This window comes from Gymnoscopelus braueri, assembly GCF_963280865.1.
Source record: "Gymnoscopelus braueri genome assembly, chromosome: 21".
Lineage (NCBI taxonomy): Eukaryota > Metazoa > Chordata > Actinopteri > Myctophiformes > Myctophidae > Gymnoscopelus > Gymnoscopelus braueri.
Genome location: NC_137623.1, coordinates 5,392,367 through 5,411,318, shown reverse-complemented (window position 1 = coordinate 5,411,318; position 18,952 = coordinate 5,392,367). Strand labels below are relative to the sequence as shown.

Here is an 18,952-nt window from a genome sequence, read left to right as displayed (position 1 = left end):
AGATAATGATGTAATGAACACTCTGCACAGTCTTCCCAGAACTCCATCTCAGGCAGGAATAACTACCATTGATGTTAAGTTGAAACGTAAAAAGATATACAAAAATTATGTTCACTACACAACTATAAATCCTGAGCAGCTATTCAAAGCAATGCAATTTCTAAAAGACACTGGAAATCCTCACTATCAATTCTACACAGATCCATTAACCTTTAAAGAAGAGTGTAAACATATAGATCCAACAGGTTCAAAACTGCTATATGTAAATGAAGATGAAATTGCTGATGTTATTGTTGATGACATTACAACAGACACTGATAATGTAGAAAATGATGATGAAAAAGAGGAAGTAGAATACAGGCAAAATGACCCAATCAGAAAATTTCAAATTGATTATGACCAATCAGTTTGTGCAACACCAAGATTCCCGGAAGCATTTCATGATGAAAAAAAACATATAGGATCTCATGTAATTACATTTGCACCTGGTGAAGGAAAAATTCCAGAAAATATCCTTCACAGTAAAGATTGGGATTCCATGGCTTTTCCAATGAAGCATCCTGATGGAAAATTCAACCTACACTATCCAAGACAAGCCAACCTCACTGATCAATACTATTTCATTCAAAGACTGAGAAACATAGATTCAAGATTCAGAGATGATCCCAGCTACCTTTTTGCAGCACTGGCCTATATTGAAAAGAAACAGCTTCAAAGAAATATTAATGTTTCATTCATGAGAGGAAAAAAGTCCACATCAACAGCAGGAGAAACTATATACCAACTTGAAAATGCTTTTTCTGTGTTTGACAATATCTCTAATACTCCAAGTTACCACAAAAAAGGTAAACATGAAATGATGGCAAGATTGGACAACCTTGGTCCATTCCATTTCTTCTTCACTGTCAGCTGTGCGGACATGCGTTGGGAAGAAAATATCACTTGCATTTTAAGAGAAAATAATTTGAAGATTGAATATGTCTTGCAAAACATAACCATAGATAATTATTTACGAGAAGAAAATGAAGAAGAAATAACAAAAGTTATTTTCAACGGAGGTAAATGTTCTCTTTCTTTAAAAGAATATCTGAAAACAGAAGAAGCTCAGTCAATCCATGAAATTCTCAGAAAGAATGTTGTAACTGCTACAAGAAATTACAAACACAGAGTGCACACCTTCATTCAAGACATTATACTGAATTCTCACAATCCAATGTCCGTGGAATACTACTCAACCAAATTGGAATTCCAAGGTAGAGGAGCCGGTCACAATCATGGAGTTCTCTGGGTGGATATGAACAAAATGGAACTAAAAATTTATGATGGAAGAAACATTCATGACATTGATAATTTGGTTACCAAGAAGAAAACTGTGGATGTACGAAGAATAATTAAAGAAGTTCTTAATACTGTCATTGTTAAAAAGGATATAGTAGATGAAGACACTAAAAACAATTTGCTTCCATTCCTCGATAAACTGCATTTATTTAATTTGGAGTCAAATAACCTTCTCAAGACTTTTCAGTTCTTTGGTCTCAATACAGCTTTCAAGAAGTTCCAAACCCAAACTGACTTAGAAGACTATGAAGAAAGAGCCGTCATTAACTTTGCTAACACTTTTACTTCTGTTAGTCTCAGTCCTGCTATTGTAGGTAAAAAGGTGTGTCAAATAGTAAAAGAAGTTAATTGTCACAAGCACACAAAAGCTTGTAGAAAATACAATACAACTTGTAGATTCTTCTTCCCAAAGTTCCCTGTATGGATTACTTTATTATCTTCACCATACAAACTAGTAAGTGATACATTGAAAGCAGATGCAACAAACGAAAAAAAATATGAGAAGTTACTAGAAACAGTAAAGGAAATACTACTGAACAATGACATAATATCCAACATCCTTCAGAAATTCCCAATCATTAATCCAAATAACAAAGATGAATATGAAGCAAATAGAGAGAAGAGGATTAAGGAAGTCCTAAAACAGGCAGGTCTGAATGAAACAAATTTTAATTGCTATTTAGAAGCTTTGAAAATCAATAAGGTAGGCTATTCTCTCATTATGGCCAGGGACATAGATGAAATATTTGTCAATTCCTACAATCCTGAATGGGCTGAAGCCTGGAATGGCAACACAGATCTGCAAGTTACACTAGACTTCCATGCCGTCATAACCTATATTTCTGAATACTACACAAAGGATGATACTGGTACAATGAAGATTCTTCTTGATGCCTTAAAAGAAAAAGATTCCAGTAATTTGAAAGAAAGGATGTTAACACTCATGAATACCTTCATATCACACCGACAGATGGGAGAAGCAGAAGCAGTCTATAAAATCTTCCCAGATTTCCACTTTAGAGACTCAAATATCACTACAGTATTCGTTCCAACAAATCGTAGAGAAGAAAGAAGCAAATTTCTCCTTAGAGTTGATGATAATCAACAGTACAATGATACTACCAAAATTAGGATTTCAGGAAGAGAAGGACAATATGTAGAGAAATATGACATTGTCACTAAATATGAAAGAAGACCAACACATATGGAAGACATTTGCTTAGCCCAATTTGCCAAAATGTACTCTCCTGCTTGGACTGACACAGCAAGAACATGGCATCCTGAAGGAATTCCTCCATCACATGCTAATTGTAAAGACAAACTACATTTCTTCATTACTTTTCATGAAGGAATATCTCATAAACCCCTTCCACAATTTTTTAAACTTAGACAACTACATCCAGGTGAAGCACCATTCATGAAAAAGAGGACCAAACCCCGTGTTATGAGAATGTCAAAATTTAATAAAAGCAAAGACACACAATCATATTGGTTCTCAGAATTACTCCTATATAAACCATATCGTCAAGAAGAAGATATTGACAAACATCTTGCAACAATTGATAGTATTTGTGATGAGAATGAAAAAAAAGGAAAATACAAAAACCTACAGCAAGAAATAATGATGGTTAAAAAGTATGTCATGGAACACCTACAGAGCATGGAAGAAGTAAGACTGGTAATAAACGAGTCTACACGAAAACAAGAAATGGAAAATATGTTAAATCCAACAGGAGAACAAGAAATTCTTGACTGCAATCTGAATGGTCCTTTACCTTACCCTAATTTCTCTCATCTTGATCCTAACAATCATGAACTACTAAAGGAAGACAATCAATTGGAAAGAACATTTCGACCGATTGAAATAGAAACAAAAGATGTTCTGTGGAGAAATACAAGAAACCTTGACTTTTATCAGAGGAAGGTTGTAGAAAAAGGCATAAGATATGCAAGAGATATTGTTAAGTCATTTAAAGACAAAAACCCTCTACCGAAAGCTCCACTACTAATGGTGAATGGTGGAGCAGGCTGTGGCAAATCTACTGTAATCAACATCCTGAAACAATGGCTTCATTATATTCTACACAAAGCTGGGGACAACCCTGAATACCCATATGTGTTGGTCACTGCCCCAACTGGAACAGCAGCCTGTAAAGTTCGAGGACAGACATTACACACAACATTTGGATTCAACTTTGGTAATAAGCACTATCCATTGACTGATAAGAAACGAGACAACACAAGAATACAGCTTACAAACCTCAAAGCCGTTATTGTAGATGAAATTTCTATGGTGAAAGCAGATATGCTCTACATGCTTGATCTTCGACTTCGGGAAATCATGCTCCAACCTAAGAAGATATTTGGAGGACTTGCAATGTTCTTCTTCGGTGATCTCATGCAACTGAAACCATGTCAAGCAAATAATATTTTTGCTGAACCCCACTGTGAAGACTACAAAATACCGTTTAACATTCAATCTCATTGGAAAAATGTTGACATAATTACACTCGAAGAAAATCACAGACAAGGAGATGACCATACATATGCTAATATTCTGAACAGAATAAGAGTTGGTCTGCAGACTGAAAAGGATTTAGAAATTCTAACTACCAGAGTCAGACCTGAAGGCCATTGTGACACTATTGGTGCAACATACATTAGTTGCACTAACGCAGCAGTGAACAAACATAACAATATAAGACTAAATGAACTTACAACTGAACTGATTGAAATAGAAGCCATTAATCATCATCCTACAATTCCAAATTTTCAACCTAGAGTGAACACAAAAGGAACAGTTGGGAATTCAGCATTTCTACAAACTTTGAGAATCAAGATAAATGCTCAAGTCATGCTAATTCATAATTTGGACACTCTTGATGGTTTGACCAATGGTTCAAGAGGAACCCTTGTTGCAGTAATCAAAGATCAACAACAAAAGGTCATACAACTGATGATCAAATTCGATGAAGAATATCAAGGGGCAAACAGACGGAAAACCCAACGAGCAGTACAGATCAAATACGCAGACTGTACACCAGTACAAAAAGTAGAATTCTCATATAGCTTGTTAAATAAAGAATCTCATGCATCTAGCACTGCAACAGTTTATCAATTTCCACTGGTAGTTTGCTATGCTGCAACATGCCATAAATTCCAAGGACAAGAAATTCCTAAACCGCAAAAAGCAGCAATGGACTTAACTACAATTTTCCAGCCAGCTATGGGATATGTGATGTTGAGTAGAGTTCCTTCCTTAGAACAACTGTACATCATTAAATGTCTACCAGAAGAAAAGCTACTTGCAGATAGAAATGCCCTACAGGAACTAAGAAGAATGGAGAAAGTATCCATCAACATGAACCCTACACAATGGGAAAACACTAAAGACTGGGCTCTAAAAGTAATAGCTCTCAACTGTCATTCCCTAGTAGACAAACTGTGTGAAATTAAAGTAGACCCTGTTCTAGCTTATGCTGACATTTTATGTTTCAGTGAAACATGGCTCAAACACAACAACAATGATGACCCATTTTTGCAGATTAATGGCTTTACACTCCATCTAAACAGTGAGGGACTTGGCAAAGGATTAGCTACTTACTACAGAACACAGAAATTTCAACATCAAAGAGACTTCAACGATGATACTATGCAAATCACCATGATTTGGTCAGCAGACATAGACATAATCTCTGTCTACAAAAGCAAAGGGAATCAAGCCTTAATCAATAATTTGCTACTTTTAATTAACCCTGTGAAAACAACTCTTATCTGTGGTGATTTCAACATATGTTTTGCCGAAAACTGTAACAATCACATTTCTCAAATTCTTCAGCAAATACAATTCGAACAACTCATAAAAGAAGCAACTCATTTCGACGGAGGACACCTAGACCATGCCTACTTCAGGAATAATAAAAACTTCACTGCTGAGACCTCTATCTACAGTTCATATTACACAGCCAGAGATCATGATACTGTGATGATAACAGTAAAGTTAACTGACACTAACAACTGCTTAGATAATATCTCAAACATTGTCGAACCTCAACAGCCTGAGTAAATAGGCATAACGAATTCATTATGACATCACTATAATGTAGTAATGTCATCATCACATCATCATCAGACACTATATATTCTGCAAAAGAAGAAGTTTGTAATTATATCAAGGATTACCCTTAAAGTTTTAATATCGAAAAGTATTGATTCAATCTATCATTTTTAGAATGCCAAAACGTCAATTGGACTCAAATGGAAAAGCACCAACTCGAAAGAAGTCAAGAACAGCAACTACAAATCCAAAAATGAAGATAGCTGAGAAGACACTATGCAACACCATTAATAGAATCACAGACAATGCTGAAGAACTTGAACATAGAGAAAAACATACACCTATTATGAGACATACATCACCATCTATCAGACTTGATAGTTCTATTATTCATACATGTAGTAGTACAGATGCGCACATCCCACACAATGCTGAAAAATATGGACATACTGAGCAACATACACCAATTATTACAAGAAATACATCCATTATTCCTATTGCTGAAATCAAGAGTTGGAAAAAATTGTTAATTCAAGGTATCGTAATGTTGAAATCGAACATTATTCCCTTTAGTAATGGAAACGGTAAATTATTCAGTTTTAATTTAAATGACGATACTGGCCAAATTCGAATTACTGCATATGATAAAGATACAGACAATTTTTTCAGCAAAGTTCAAGAAGGAAACGTTTATCGTATTTCAAACGGAAAGATAAAGCCATCTAACAAGAATTATTCTTCAATGCATGAATACGAAATAGTATTGACACAGGATACCACAATTGAACTTTGTAATTCCATTGCAATTAAACCGAAGATGACGTTTGACTTTGTGAAGATAGATAAGTTGAAAAAGATGAATGAAAAAGAAACTGTTGATTTAATTGGAATTATCACGAACGTTAATGATGTATCAAATATCAGAACTACAAAAAACAAAATACTAGCCAGAAGAACCATGGATTTATTAGACGACAGTTATACGAAAGTTACATTAACACTTTGGGGGGACACAGCAGTGTCATTTAAAGGAACTTCAGATTCAATTTTAGTTATAAAATCAGCATGCATCTCAGATTACAAAGGTAGATCACTATCAGCATCATTCATTTCGAACATTATTTTGAATCCCGACATTGAACAAACACTATTTCTTAAAAATTGGTATAAGAACATGAATAAATCTTTAGAAATAGAATGTTTAACTCTAAATTCATCGGATGAATTTTTCACCTGGAAAACATTGAAAGAAATTAAGAATTCAGCAGAAGGACAGATAGAAGTAATTAATTACTACAAATTAGTGGGTGAGATTATTGACGTCGATATAGAAAACTGCATTTATCAAGCATGTCCAGAATGTCTAACCAAAATTACAGAGAGGGATTATGATTTTTATTGTGGAAAATGCAAACACATTAGAATATTTATTTACAAATTTGCATTGAAATTGAAAATTAAAGATTTGACCGATTCAGTCTGGGTAATTTGTTTCGACAAGATGGCTGAAATTCTGTTAGGTTGCAATGCAGAGAAATTGGCAGCATTACGAAATACAGATGAATTATCTTTCAAACAAATATTACTGAACTTAATTTTAACAAAACATATATTTTCGAATAGAATGAAAATAGAACGACACCAGAATGAAACTAGAATAAATACTAGTGTACTGAATATTACTGATATTATTAACTAAGATACAGTTATTAGTATACTTCAACTTTAGTGAGAGAAACCTATCTCTTCTTTGTTTTTTAGAAATGGATAAGATAACATAGTTTTATTTCATTTTTCTTTTTGTGTTTTATTTGGGCAAAATAAATTGTCAAAATATATATATTTTTTCAATAATGTATAACAGAAAATGTTTTTTTTTAAATAAATAATTTAATATCTATATATGTAAATATATTGTATTTTTTTTAACCATTGTACATCGGAATATAACTTTCATAAAGACTGTTTCAATAAATATATTTATAGTTATTTAGTTATATAATTATTTATTTTTTGTACATCATTGGTACACCGCCCACTTCACACAGGGTGTGATTTTTTATATACTGTGAATGATGGCTGCTTCTAGCACATTTGATGTACATGTATGACTTCCGCTTCTTGCACAAAAATATCATATATGCCTTAAGACAGTGGTTCTCAAACTTTTTCATTTCAAGGACCCCCAAAATGATATGTATTTGGCCCCGGACCCCATGTCAAAATATGTTGTTCCAGGGACCCCCAGAAGCAAAGATTTGAGTTACAAATGTTCGCTTTAAAAAATATTATATTCAAAGATTTGCACAAAGTTATAAAATGTTTCAAAAATAGCAGATCTACAAGCTCATAGCGCAGCACTCGGTGCCGCGCTATGAGCTTGTATATCTGCTATTTTTGAATAGCCAAAGTATAAACGGTTAAAATAATTATGATGCTATATTAACACATTTTGCTGGGGACCCCCTGGAACACCCCCAAGGACCCCTGGGGGTCCCCGGACCCCACTTTGAGAACCAATGCCTTAAGAGTTCTGTCATACCTGCCGTTCTACCTGTACAATATTTACCTCTGTCTTACCTATAATGTGTATATATATATATATATATATATATGTTTTTTTGTATTTCATTATATCCAGAATTATTACGTTTTTATTATCTTTTTGTATTGTGTTGTATTAGCAGTCTCTGCAAAACATAATGGCATAAACATTTCAATAATGTCAGTATAAGTGACAAAATAAATCCCTCTTGATTCTCTGAAACTATGATCATATTTTCTCACACAATTGAAAGCTGACAAATGACAATTAGCATGATAAGAAAATTGTAAAGCAATTGTAAAGCAAAAGAGTAAATATCTGGTTCATGTTTTTTTGAAAATAAATAGTTTCAGTGATTCTTAACCTTTTTACTTTCAAGGACCCTTACTTTGATAGGCATTATACCCATCAGGACTTATACTGTATATGTCGTAATGAAGGTCTGAACAGGCCGAAACGTTGACAAACTCAATAAATACAAAGCAGAACTTTTTCCAGTGTGCAGACTCTATTCCATTTTTATTAGACCACGACCCCCATACATTTTAACTCTCTGGAATCACTTCTATATATTGCAATACAATGGACATGCTAAAGCATACTGAATCACATTGGCTGGCTTTCACTACCATGATCGACAGGGATGCCCCTACCGCCGCCACGCCCAGAGGCGGCCGTCTCGTCGCGGGGCAGGAGCTGATAGTAACGGTTTACTAGAAAAGCTTTATTGGTGGCCAAGTATACTGTTTTGATGTGTGCTGGCCTCAAAGTGGCCCTACCGTGGTATGCTGCCTCCTGTTGACTGGACATTGATACTACAGGGCCTTTGCGTTTGGAAAACCTGATGCGATTCTATTGGCTGTCAGTGAGTGACGACTATCCACGTCTCGCCCTCAGAGGAGCAGTTAGAAATGTCCTGCTCAGGGACATCCTGGCTTGCTGCTGTGGTTGAGCCTTGAACTTGTTACCTTTGGCTCACTAGTCAGTCACTCTATCCATTCACCTACAGCTGTCTCCTTGGAATTTGTGGTTCTAAAACCGTTTGTTGTCAACCACCCAAATTGACATGTATTTGGGCAGTGGACCCCAATGTGAAAAGACGTAGTGTCAGGAGTCCCCATGAAAAATATTTATATTTATGCTGTTACAATGTTTTGTTTTAATTATTTGTCTTGTTTGTTGTTCAAGTCAAAAGAGAAGAAAAGCTGTATTGTATCAACCAGCAGGTAGCTCAGTGAGGTATCTGCTGGTCCCATGATCCAGAGGCCATGGGTTCGAATCTCACTGGAGTCTTTACTGTGACGCTTTCCTTTGCAGACTAACTTCAAGAAAAACAAGTTAAAACCACCAGGAAACCCGTATTTCTCAGCCAACAGCTAGCTCAACTGGAAGAGCATTTGTCCATTAACTTGACTTGACTTGAGTGGGTTCGGTTCCCACTCAAGTCAAGTGTCCCCGGTAAGTTGGGGCAGTGGATAAATTGACTGATATCTGTAACGATGCTTTCCATTGCAGACTGACTTCCAGAAAAACAGGTTAAAACCACCAGGAAACCTGTATCTCTCAGCCAACAGCTAGCTCAACTGGAAGAGCATCTGTCCAATAACTTGACTTGACTTGAGTGGGTTCGATTCCCACTCAAGTCAAGTGTCCCCGGTAATTTGGGGCAGCGGATAAATTGACTGACATCTGCAATGATGCTTTCCTTTGAAGACTGACTTCCAGAAAAACAGGTTAAAACCACCAGGAAACCTGTATCTCTCAGCCAACAGCTAGCTCAACTGGTAGAGCATCTGTCCAATAACTTGACTTGAGTGGGTCTGCCTGCCTGCACTTGTTTCACTTTCTCCACGTAGGCTGTATCATACTCTTCTTTGATTATCACCTTCTTCTCTAAAAGTTCATCCAGGATATTGTTGAGAACGGGATTTGAAACGCTGTTGACGAAGCTGCTGCGCACAGACAACAGTCTCTCTTCTGCTGGACGAGTCACTGTGCGCTGAACTTGTTGTCTCCTTAAAGCAGCAGCTAAAAGGTCTACATAGCCTTTCCATGCACAGATGGGTGGGCTACTGTCTCTTAAAAGCAGCCTAACACGCTTAAACCTTCCATCCAAAATCACTTCAAATGTTGAAATGAAATTGTGATAGGATGATTCATCAACTTCAAATATTGCTCTATCTGGTTCAATTATAATGGAATCATCTTCAGGTGAAACAGAGAGGGTGTATTCTTGATTTGGGATTAGTTTACAGGGAGGCTTTTCAATGTAAATCTCTTCTCCAACTAGCTTCCTCCTTTTGTTCTTCACTTCATCCAGCACAACGTTCCGAGGCAGCAGCAACACTTTCAGAGTTGAACTGGGATGATTATCATCAATCGGTGGTGCATAAAACAGTGACATCAATGCCTGGACAGCACGGGGCTGGACAGGACTTTGCTGGACAGTCTGGACAGGACTGTGCTGGACAGTCTGGACAGGACTGTGTTGGACAGTCTGGACAGGACTGTGTTGGACAGTCTGGAGAGGACTGTGTTGGACAGTCTGGACAGGACTGTGCTGGACAGATCTGGACAATTTGAACTTACCATTAACCAAATCTGTAGAGGGCACTGTGGAGTAAATCAAAATAATCTCCGTCTCGCGGACATATTTTATTTTCTGCCCAAAAAGTGTATTTTACAGAGTAGGTGGGGTGCTGAGAGGCTTCCCACCTCCGAGAATAGACTTTCAACAACACAAAACAGCCTTTGTTTCAGTGAGTAGCGAAATGGTTTTGTTTATTTTCACTACTCTTGAGCCCTCGCAGGGCAGTGTAATTCCTTGTACAAGCGCAGAGCCCTGGGTCTTCCAGGGCATTAGAGGGAACTCACTAACGCTCTGGACCAGGGCTAGCCGCTTCCCACCGTGGTGAAGTTAGTTTCAGCCTCAGGTTGAATATTCAACCTGAGGCAACAAACCGACTTAATCTAGTCGGTTTGTCTGTAAATCTACAATATGGACAAACATTCCTCAGTTGAACCCCACATGGTGAAGCTTAATGTACTTACTGTACTACTTACATACAAGATGTGTGCATGTGCTATGCAGATGGCGGAGGCTGGGATATTGATATGTGCTGCCTTGATGATGTACCTCAAGTCTGTATTTTTACAGTAAAGTAAAAATACCTCAAAATTGTACTTAAGTACAGTACTTGAGTAAACGTACTTAGTTACTTACTTTACACCACCACAGAGAGGAGCGAAACTGATGGGCGGGGATTAGGCTTGTAACCGGAGAACAATGGGCCAACGACCAACCAAAACCACTCATGCTAATGTTGTCCCTGCAAGTTAAAACCACTCTCCGCCCCCACAAGACCGACAGAAACACACAGAAACACTACTGTTTTTGTAATGTAATTTAAACCACTTAATGATTCTAAAACGGATATCTGTTGGGATTGAAAGCTTCCTCAACATTCGAACTGTGTTAATATGGAAAAAAACGAAAATCTGCCAAAAAAAAAAAAGTTATTTAGCTAGTTTCTACTGTTTTTCAACTCGCGAGTTGATGCCCGAAACACCAGGCCTGCTCACATTTGTCAAATCTTTGTGTCCTGAGGTCGTGGTCGAAACATCCTGTGTTTAATCTCTGAAACAGTCAATGTGTGTCCATGCCGTAGCCAGGCACCCTGTTGAAGTGTCCTTGAGCAAGGCATTGCACCTGTCATTGCTCGTTTACTTTGAAGTTGCTCTGGATGATCATGTCATAAAGAAGATAATAGTTAAATATAATGATCCAACTTCAGTGTGTCCAACTTAACACATTGACTGCCAGAGGTTTTTCTATAACAGGATCAGCCAATGCCAGGAATTTTGACCATTCTGACTCATATTTGAGGACTCACAGAATTTTTTGTGTTATGACTATAAACAAATGGAATATCTCAAAACGAAGCTTAGAATCTCTTCTTTCATCTGAAAAAAAAGTGAGTTGATAGCATGTTCCGTTCTTTAGCTAGAGGTAGTTGAATACAGCTTGGTTTCACCAAAAACAGACCTTTTTCTTTAGATTCAGAGTTATGAGCGTTTTAGTAAAAGGACACACTTTAGATGCATAAAATGATTTCAAAAGTCTTTGACATTTATGTTGCGCCTTCATTGACATTGTCATGTAAACAATATTTGTTTATAAAAGAAATATGCTTTAGATTGTACATTTATCGCTCTGTTTCACTCCAAAGTGAATGAACATGAACACTGAAGTGACTATTTTCAGTCGATTTTTTTTTACTATATAATAAAATAAATAATAATCATTCCAAGTTCAACATCAATAAATGGTGCAATTAGTGCAAAATAAATAAATACAAATAAAATCTTTGCCTATGTGTGTGTGTGTGTGTGTGTGTGTGTGTGTGTGTCAAGACTTGGCATTATCTGTGCCAAATGTTTGAGTTTGTTTTTACACACCATTATCATTTTTCACACACACACACACACACACACACACACACACACACACACACACACACACACACACACACACACACACACACACACACACACACACACACACACACACACACACACATTTGAACACACTTTATATGGCTTTCACATTTTCATCCTTGTGCTGGGTTGTGATCAATCGAACGATGCGTTTGTCTCGCCAGGCCAATAACATCACTTTGCCATTGTGAAGCATCTTCCGTTCTCCCACTTTCAGGCTGGACATCGTCACATCCTTCATGGCTTGTGGTTCACCTCTTTTGAGCCTCATAGTACCACAGGCATGCGTGTTGTTCTGAAGGAGGAGTTCATACAGGGCCACTGAGTTATAGTAGTTGTCCATAAAGAAAGAAAACCCGTACCCTGTAAGACCCTGCAACAGAAAAGTGACTGTGTCTATTAGGGAAGAGTACTGTCCAGAATATGGCTTCATTGCGTAGCAGTACCCCATTCCAGAATCACACAAAATGTATGACTTTATTCCATACTTGGTGGGCTTCTGTGGGTTGTACACTCTGAAGGCTAGGCGTCCCCTCCACAGAAGCATCCCCTCATCGATGCTGATGTTGCGACCTGGAACAAACATCTCCTTGAATTTGTCTGTTAGGTAGAGCAAGACCGGGTTGATTTTACAAAGCCTGTCAACAACAGCAACCTCGCCAGCAGCTTCCGCAGCAGCGGCAGCAGCAGCAGCGTCAGCCTCATTGTTCGTGAAGTGAAGAAACCGCCAGATAATCTGGAACCTGTTGCGTGGCATGTTTTGGCCGAAGAACGGTGTGAGTAGAGGGTCATCGGTCGACCAATAGTGCACTAGATCAGGCTTTCGCACAAGGCCAGTGAGGAACAACAGGGCGAAAAAGATTTTCAGTTCTCCCACTGAAACCGATTTCCAGTCCTTCACTCTGCTATGTGGATGCTGCGCCACTTCTTCATCAGACCTGGCCTGGATGAACGCTAGAGCATAAATGTTAGTTTGCTCAACGATCATCCCTAGCAGCTCATCAGTGAGGAAAAGCGCCAGAAAGTCAACAGGAATGGTCGACTGCAACTCAGCTGCAGCATTTCGAGGACCTGGACTAGCGGTGAAGGGGATGTCTGCCCTAGCTTCCCAATCTGTGTCCTTCCACACATGCGCTACAGCTGGGGGCCTACCACCACGTCCTGTGAATTACAGAAATACACAATTACCATAAAATACATATTTTTTTATTTGTGTGGCAGTGTTGATTTATATGAAAATATGACTAAAACTAAATGGAATTTTATTCAACAGACTATGACTAAAACTGAATCAAAATGTGTTGTCAAAATCATGTGTGGTACAGCTGTGAAAACGGTCTTACCTCTTTTACGGCCGACAGGTGGTACTGCGGTTGAACACGATGGCCCTGCTTCCTCCAAATCCATCATGTCTGAAATCAAAGTAAAACATCAAATAGTTTGGTAAATACGATGTACAATGATCTTCACTGCCAGCATGTGGTGGTGCATTACTTTGTGGAACTTAGAATGAATGACATTTATCATTGCAGAGTGGGGTTTTAGTAATTTTGTATTACTGTGGTAAATCTGAATGCAAATAAGTACAACATGGCACAACATATCATTGTGTGTGTGACATTACTGGCAGAAATAACATTGTACTGTAATGGTCATTTAGAATGGAACCAAATGGACCCGTTATGAAGAAAATGCCATCTATAAAAACCAACAGTCTACAGAAAATGTTTGAAACAAAATGTGTTGTCAAAATCATGTTGTGTGGTACCAGCTGTGAAAACGGTCTTACCTCTTTTACGGCCGACAGGTGGTACTGCGGTTGAACACGATGGCCCTGCTTCCTCCAAATCCATCATGTCTGAAATCAAAGTAAAACATCAAATAGTTTGGTAAATACGATGTACAATGATCTTCACTGCCAGCATGTGGTGGTGCATTACTTTGTGGAACTTAGAATGAATGACATTTATCATTGCAGAGTGGGGTTTTAGTAATTTTGTATTACTGTGGTAAATCTGAATGCAAATAAGTACAACATATTTTATAACTGGCTGACCCCAGAGTGCAATATCCTAGAAATCCACACCGGGCTACATTGTCCATATATAAATAAGGTGTTACACACACCTCCAGTTGTTACAGGCCCAGTCAAACAATTTGTCTAAAAGGGATGAAACCATTCATAGGTATTCAATTCATCAAAATATAAAATGGCACCATTCAATGATCATAACGGTGGTGGTCCCGAGGGAGCAGTGAAGGACATGGTCTCCAAAATAGGCATATTCGCCTAAAAACGAGTCGTTTTTAGCGACTCGTTTTAGTCCCTAAAAACGAGTCGTTTTTAGGGACTAAATATAAAATGGCACCATTCAATGATCATAACAATATAAAAGCACTACATTGTGATACGATTGAATTGTTTGGTGCCATTTTATATGTTGATATAAGTAAGTAGTGCCCCACAGACTTTATACAAATATCAGGTAAGAAATAGCCATATTCGCCTAAGCCATATTCGCCTAAAAACAAGTCGTTTTTAGCGACTCGTTTTAGTCGTTTTTAGGGACAAAATATAAAATGGCACCATTCAATGATCATAACAATATAAAAGCACTACATTGTGATGCGATTGAATTGTTTGGTGCCATTTTATATGTTGATATAAAGTTGATAAGTAGTGCCCCACAGACTTTATACAAATATCAGGTACAAAAAATAGCCGATTTACAAGCTCACAACGCGTCGCAGCGCGAGGCGTTGTGAGCTTGTAGATCTGCTATTTTCAGAGTGCAACCAAAAGGTAAAATATGATTAAAAAAATATATATATATATATATATATATATATATATATATATATATTCTTACCACTGGTAAACGGATCCAGACATCTTTTCCTTGGGCTTGGCTCCCAGCTGCCAGAGCAGTCCGAATCGGAGCTCTCTTCACCGTCAGTAGTATCTGGGTCTGGGCGATACGACGCGGTTATCTGTCTGCCGCTACGACGCAACCCGTGCCCGGGATCGATGTCTGGTACCGGTGGGTTCGTGTCCTCAGGCTCAGCCTCAGATACCTCCACAGGTGGTGGGGGAGGTGGTAGGGGTGGAGGTGGTCGCCACGAGGGTTCTGTGGTCGTGAAGGCATAACTGTCTTTCACCGACAGAGATGGCTTCACGACCACAGATCCCTCGGGTTCCGGTGGTGGCGGAGGTGGTTGCTTTGTAGGCCCCCGTGCCGGTCGCCGCTGGCGCCGGGGGACGGTCGAAGACACCGATGTCTCCTCAGATCCCTCGGGGACAGTCTTCGCCTCCTCGGATCCCTCCGATGGTGGAGGTGGTCGCGGCGGAGGTGGTCGCCACGAGGGTTCTGTGGTCGTGAAGGCATAACTGTCTTTCACCGACAGAGATGGCTTCACGACCACAGATCCCTCGGGGGTAGTGGGAGCCTTCATCTCCGCCTTTATCTCCGCGGATCCTCCATCCTTCTCGTCCTCCATGGGTCGTGGTGGTGGTGGTCCCGCAGTGAAGGACATGGTCTCCAAAATTGTTCGTTGGGTCGGGTCCCTCCGAAGCCGTTTGGCCTTGCATTTCTTTCCCACAGCCGGCATATTCGCCTAAAAACGAGCGACTCGTTTTAGTCCCTAAAAACGAGCGACTCGTTTTAGTCCCGACTCCCACCTATAACAAATGTACGCCTACTACTATACTATATAAATATATATATAGGTATATATATGTATATATATATCTATCTTACTCTCACCTCTCCTAACTACACACTTTCTCTCTCTCTCTCTCGATCGCTCTCTGTCTGTCTCGCTCCTTCTTTGTCTCAGTCACCGTCTCTCGCTCTCTTTCTCTGTCTGTCTCTGCTGGTTGTTTGTTTAGAATGCCACAAGGAATGTAACTCTGCACCCGGCTTTGTAGTGTTTTGCTCAGATCACGTGACTTTTACGATCATGTGACTTTTCTTTTGTCGTAGAAGCTTAATATTAATACACAAGTTGTGGAAGATTGCAATCTACCTTATACCAATGAAAAGACCTAAAAACGAGTTAACTCGATCTAGGCAATCAAGCGATGGATTCTAAAAACGAGTTAACTTGATCTAGGCAATCAATGTGTTAAGTACATTGGCACAGTTTTACATCAACCTAAAATGTTCAGAGAGGAATGGGTCGGTTTCACAGAGAAACAATATCATGCTTAAACTTGCAGTAGTTCCTTTGCTCATCACTGTATCGATGACACAACGTGCCTTTTCATGTTTCACTTGCGCCACACAGGCTTCATCATACTCTTCTTTGATTATCACCCCCTTCTGAAAAAGCACCTGTAATTGTTCATTTACTTTCAGTTGCTCTGGCTGATCGTGTCATAAAAAATATGAATACACTATAATAATCCAACTTCAATGTGTCCAACTTTGACTTTTTATCTTCAAAAAGATAAAAAGATGCAGGACATTGCCTAGATACTGAAGGTACTTTATGTACATCTGTACCGTTTTACAACATCAACCCAAGACCTTTCGAGAGGAATGGGTCGGTTTCACAGAGAATGAATATCATGATTAAACTTGCATCAGTTCCTTTGTTCGTCACTGTATCGATGACAACACGTGCCTTTACTTGTTTCACTTTCTCCACGTAGGCTGTATCATACTCTTCTTTGATTATCACCTTCTTCTCTAAAAGTTCATCCAGGATATTGTTGAGAACGGAATTTGAAACGCTGTTGACGAAGCTGCTGCGCACAGACAACAGTCTCTCATCTGCTGGACGAGTCACTGTGCGCTGAACTTGTTGTCTCCTTAAAGCAGCAGCTAAAAGGTCTACATAGCCTTTCCATGCACAGATGGGTGGGCTACTGTCTCTTAAAAGCAGCCTAACACGCTTAAACCTTCCATCCAAAATCACTTCAAATGTTGAAGTGAAATTGTGATAGGATGATTCATCAACTTCAAATATTGCTCTATCTGGTTCAATTATAATGGAATCATCTTCAGGTGAAACAGAGAGGGTGTATTCTTGATTTGGGATTAGTTTACAGGGAGGCTTTTCAATGTAAATCTCCTCTCCAACTAGCTTCCTCCTTTTGTTCTTCACTTCATCCAGCACAACGTTCCGAGGCAGCAGCAACACTTTCAGAGTTGAACTGGGATGATTATCATCAATCGGTGGTGCATAAAACAGTGACACCAATGCCTGGACAGGACGGGTCTGGACAGGACTGTGCTGGACAGGACTGGGCTGGACAGTCTGGACAGGACTGGGCTGGACAGTCTGGACAGGACTGGGCTGGACAGTCTGGACAGGACTGGGCGGGACATTCTGGACAGGACTGTGCTGGAAAGTCTGGACAGGACAGGGCTGGACAGTCTGGACAGGACTGGGCTGGACAGTCTGGACAGGACTGGGCTGGACAGGACTGGGCCAGTAGAACATCTCTGTGATGATACCAAATAGAGATAATCCAGTTACATCTATGATAACATGAGTTTCTGTGATCACATGGGGTTTGATCAGCTCAATGTGCCCATCATCCATCACATGGACAACAGACAAGGATTTGCCTCCACCCATGGAGAGGATCTCACAATGTGGAAAGTGTAACTGACACACAGACCCCTGAAAACCTTTGATGTCAAACAGTGGTCCTGCAGGCCTCTTCATGCCAAGCTGGGATAGAAGCCCTCTGTCCCAGTGGACTGTCCTGTAAGTCACATCTCCCTCTGTCTTCATCTTAAACACCAGGTCGGTCACGTTGCATTGGAACAGTCCTGCTTGGTTGCAGTGGATCCTGTAGCTTTCCTCGTTTTCTACAACAATGATATCAGGTGAAATTTTCTGTGTTTTGTCCAGTAGTCTAACATCATTTACGCTGTGGGACCGCTTGGCTCTGAAACTTGTCTTATTCTCTAAACATGGAATTTGGCTCAGTGAGGGTAAGCTGTGAGAACGAGGCAGAGAGATGGATTCTTCTATCCACAAACCACTGAAGCATGAACTTAGATCAGTTTCATCTTGGAGCTCCAGAGAGGGATGTAGAGAGGACTGTGACTCTGTACCCGGATGTTCTTCCATCTCACCATGAAAATGAATAGTTCCCTAAATAGAATAGAATAGAATAGAGAAAGGGAAAATCAAATCAAGGACATTAATTAAACAAAAATAACAAAAGTAACTCTGCCATAACACAACAACACACATGCTTGATGGAGATATGTTATCCTCCAGATATATTTATGTATTGCTTGTTTAGGTTGTGTCTTCTTTTACAACCTTGGATTTTAAGCTGTTCTTTTCATGTTTTATTGTGGTGGAGTTAAGGGACAGTAGATGGCGCTCGGCTTATGCAAAGCCACACAGATGAGCATTAATAACCACTCACAGTAGTTTTCACCTCGTTCAGAACATTTATTGGTCAAGTATGTTCCAATCTGGGAACTCATTGACTGTTTCCTTTGAATTTGCCTCTGGGGGCATTGCCCAATTCCCCCTGTATAGGGACC

The 18,952-nt window shown here is 39.1% G+C and overlaps 2 protein-coding genes across 3 annotated transcripts in view; both read right to left on the bottom strand.

The window, feature by feature from the left end:
- Nucleotides 1-11,817: 11,817 nt before the first annotated feature.
- On the bottom strand, nt 11,818-16,054 carry LOC308077416 (uncharacterized protein). Of its 2 annotated transcripts, XM_080418098.1 has the most exons (5): nt 15,308-16,054; nt 14,227-14,295; nt 13,781-13,849; nt 12,926-13,598; nt 12,560-12,810 (listed from the first exon to the last, which is right to left on the bottom strand). In XM_080418098.1, exons 1-5 carry the CDS (start codon nt 16,044-16,046, stop codon nt 12,705-12,707), a joined length of 1,656 nt encoding a protein of 551 aa, XP_080274224.1. In that variant the 5' UTR covers nt 16,047-16,054; the 3' UTR covers nt 12,560-12,704. The 2 variants fall into 2 exon arrangements, with proteins under 2 accessions (XP_080274223.1, XP_080274224.1); XM_080418097.1 differs by having other exon boundaries at nt 11,818-13,598.
- An 892-nt stretch (nt 16,055-16,946) lies between these two features.
- The window catches only part of LOC308077415 (uncharacterized protein), a gene marked incomplete at its 3' end in the record, with an annotated part of 58,722 nt that continues 56,716 nt past the window's right edge, over nt 16,947-18,952 (bottom strand). Inside the window, exon 8 of the mRNA XM_080418095.1 lies at nt 16,947-18,548. Within this exon, the coding sequence (XP_080274221.1) occupies nt 16,947-18,548 (1,602 nt within the window). The remainder of the gene's footprint in view (nt 18,549-18,952) is intronic.

Bases quoted from the DNA above. Each gene is read 5' to 3' on its own strand.
- LOC308077416 (XM_080418097.1), bottom strand. From the start codon at position 16,046: ATGCCGGCTGTGGGAAAGAAATGCAAGGCCAAACGGCTTCGGAGGGAC. The intron at 13,850-14,226 runs GTAAGACCGTTT...CTTTGATTTCAG, and splicing joins ACCTGTCGGCCGTAAAAGAG to ACATGATGGATTTGGAGGAA. The intron at 13,599-13,780 runs GTAAGACCGTTT...TGTAATTCACAG, and splicing joins ACCTGTCGGCCGTAAAAGAG to GACGTGGTGGTAGGCCCCCA.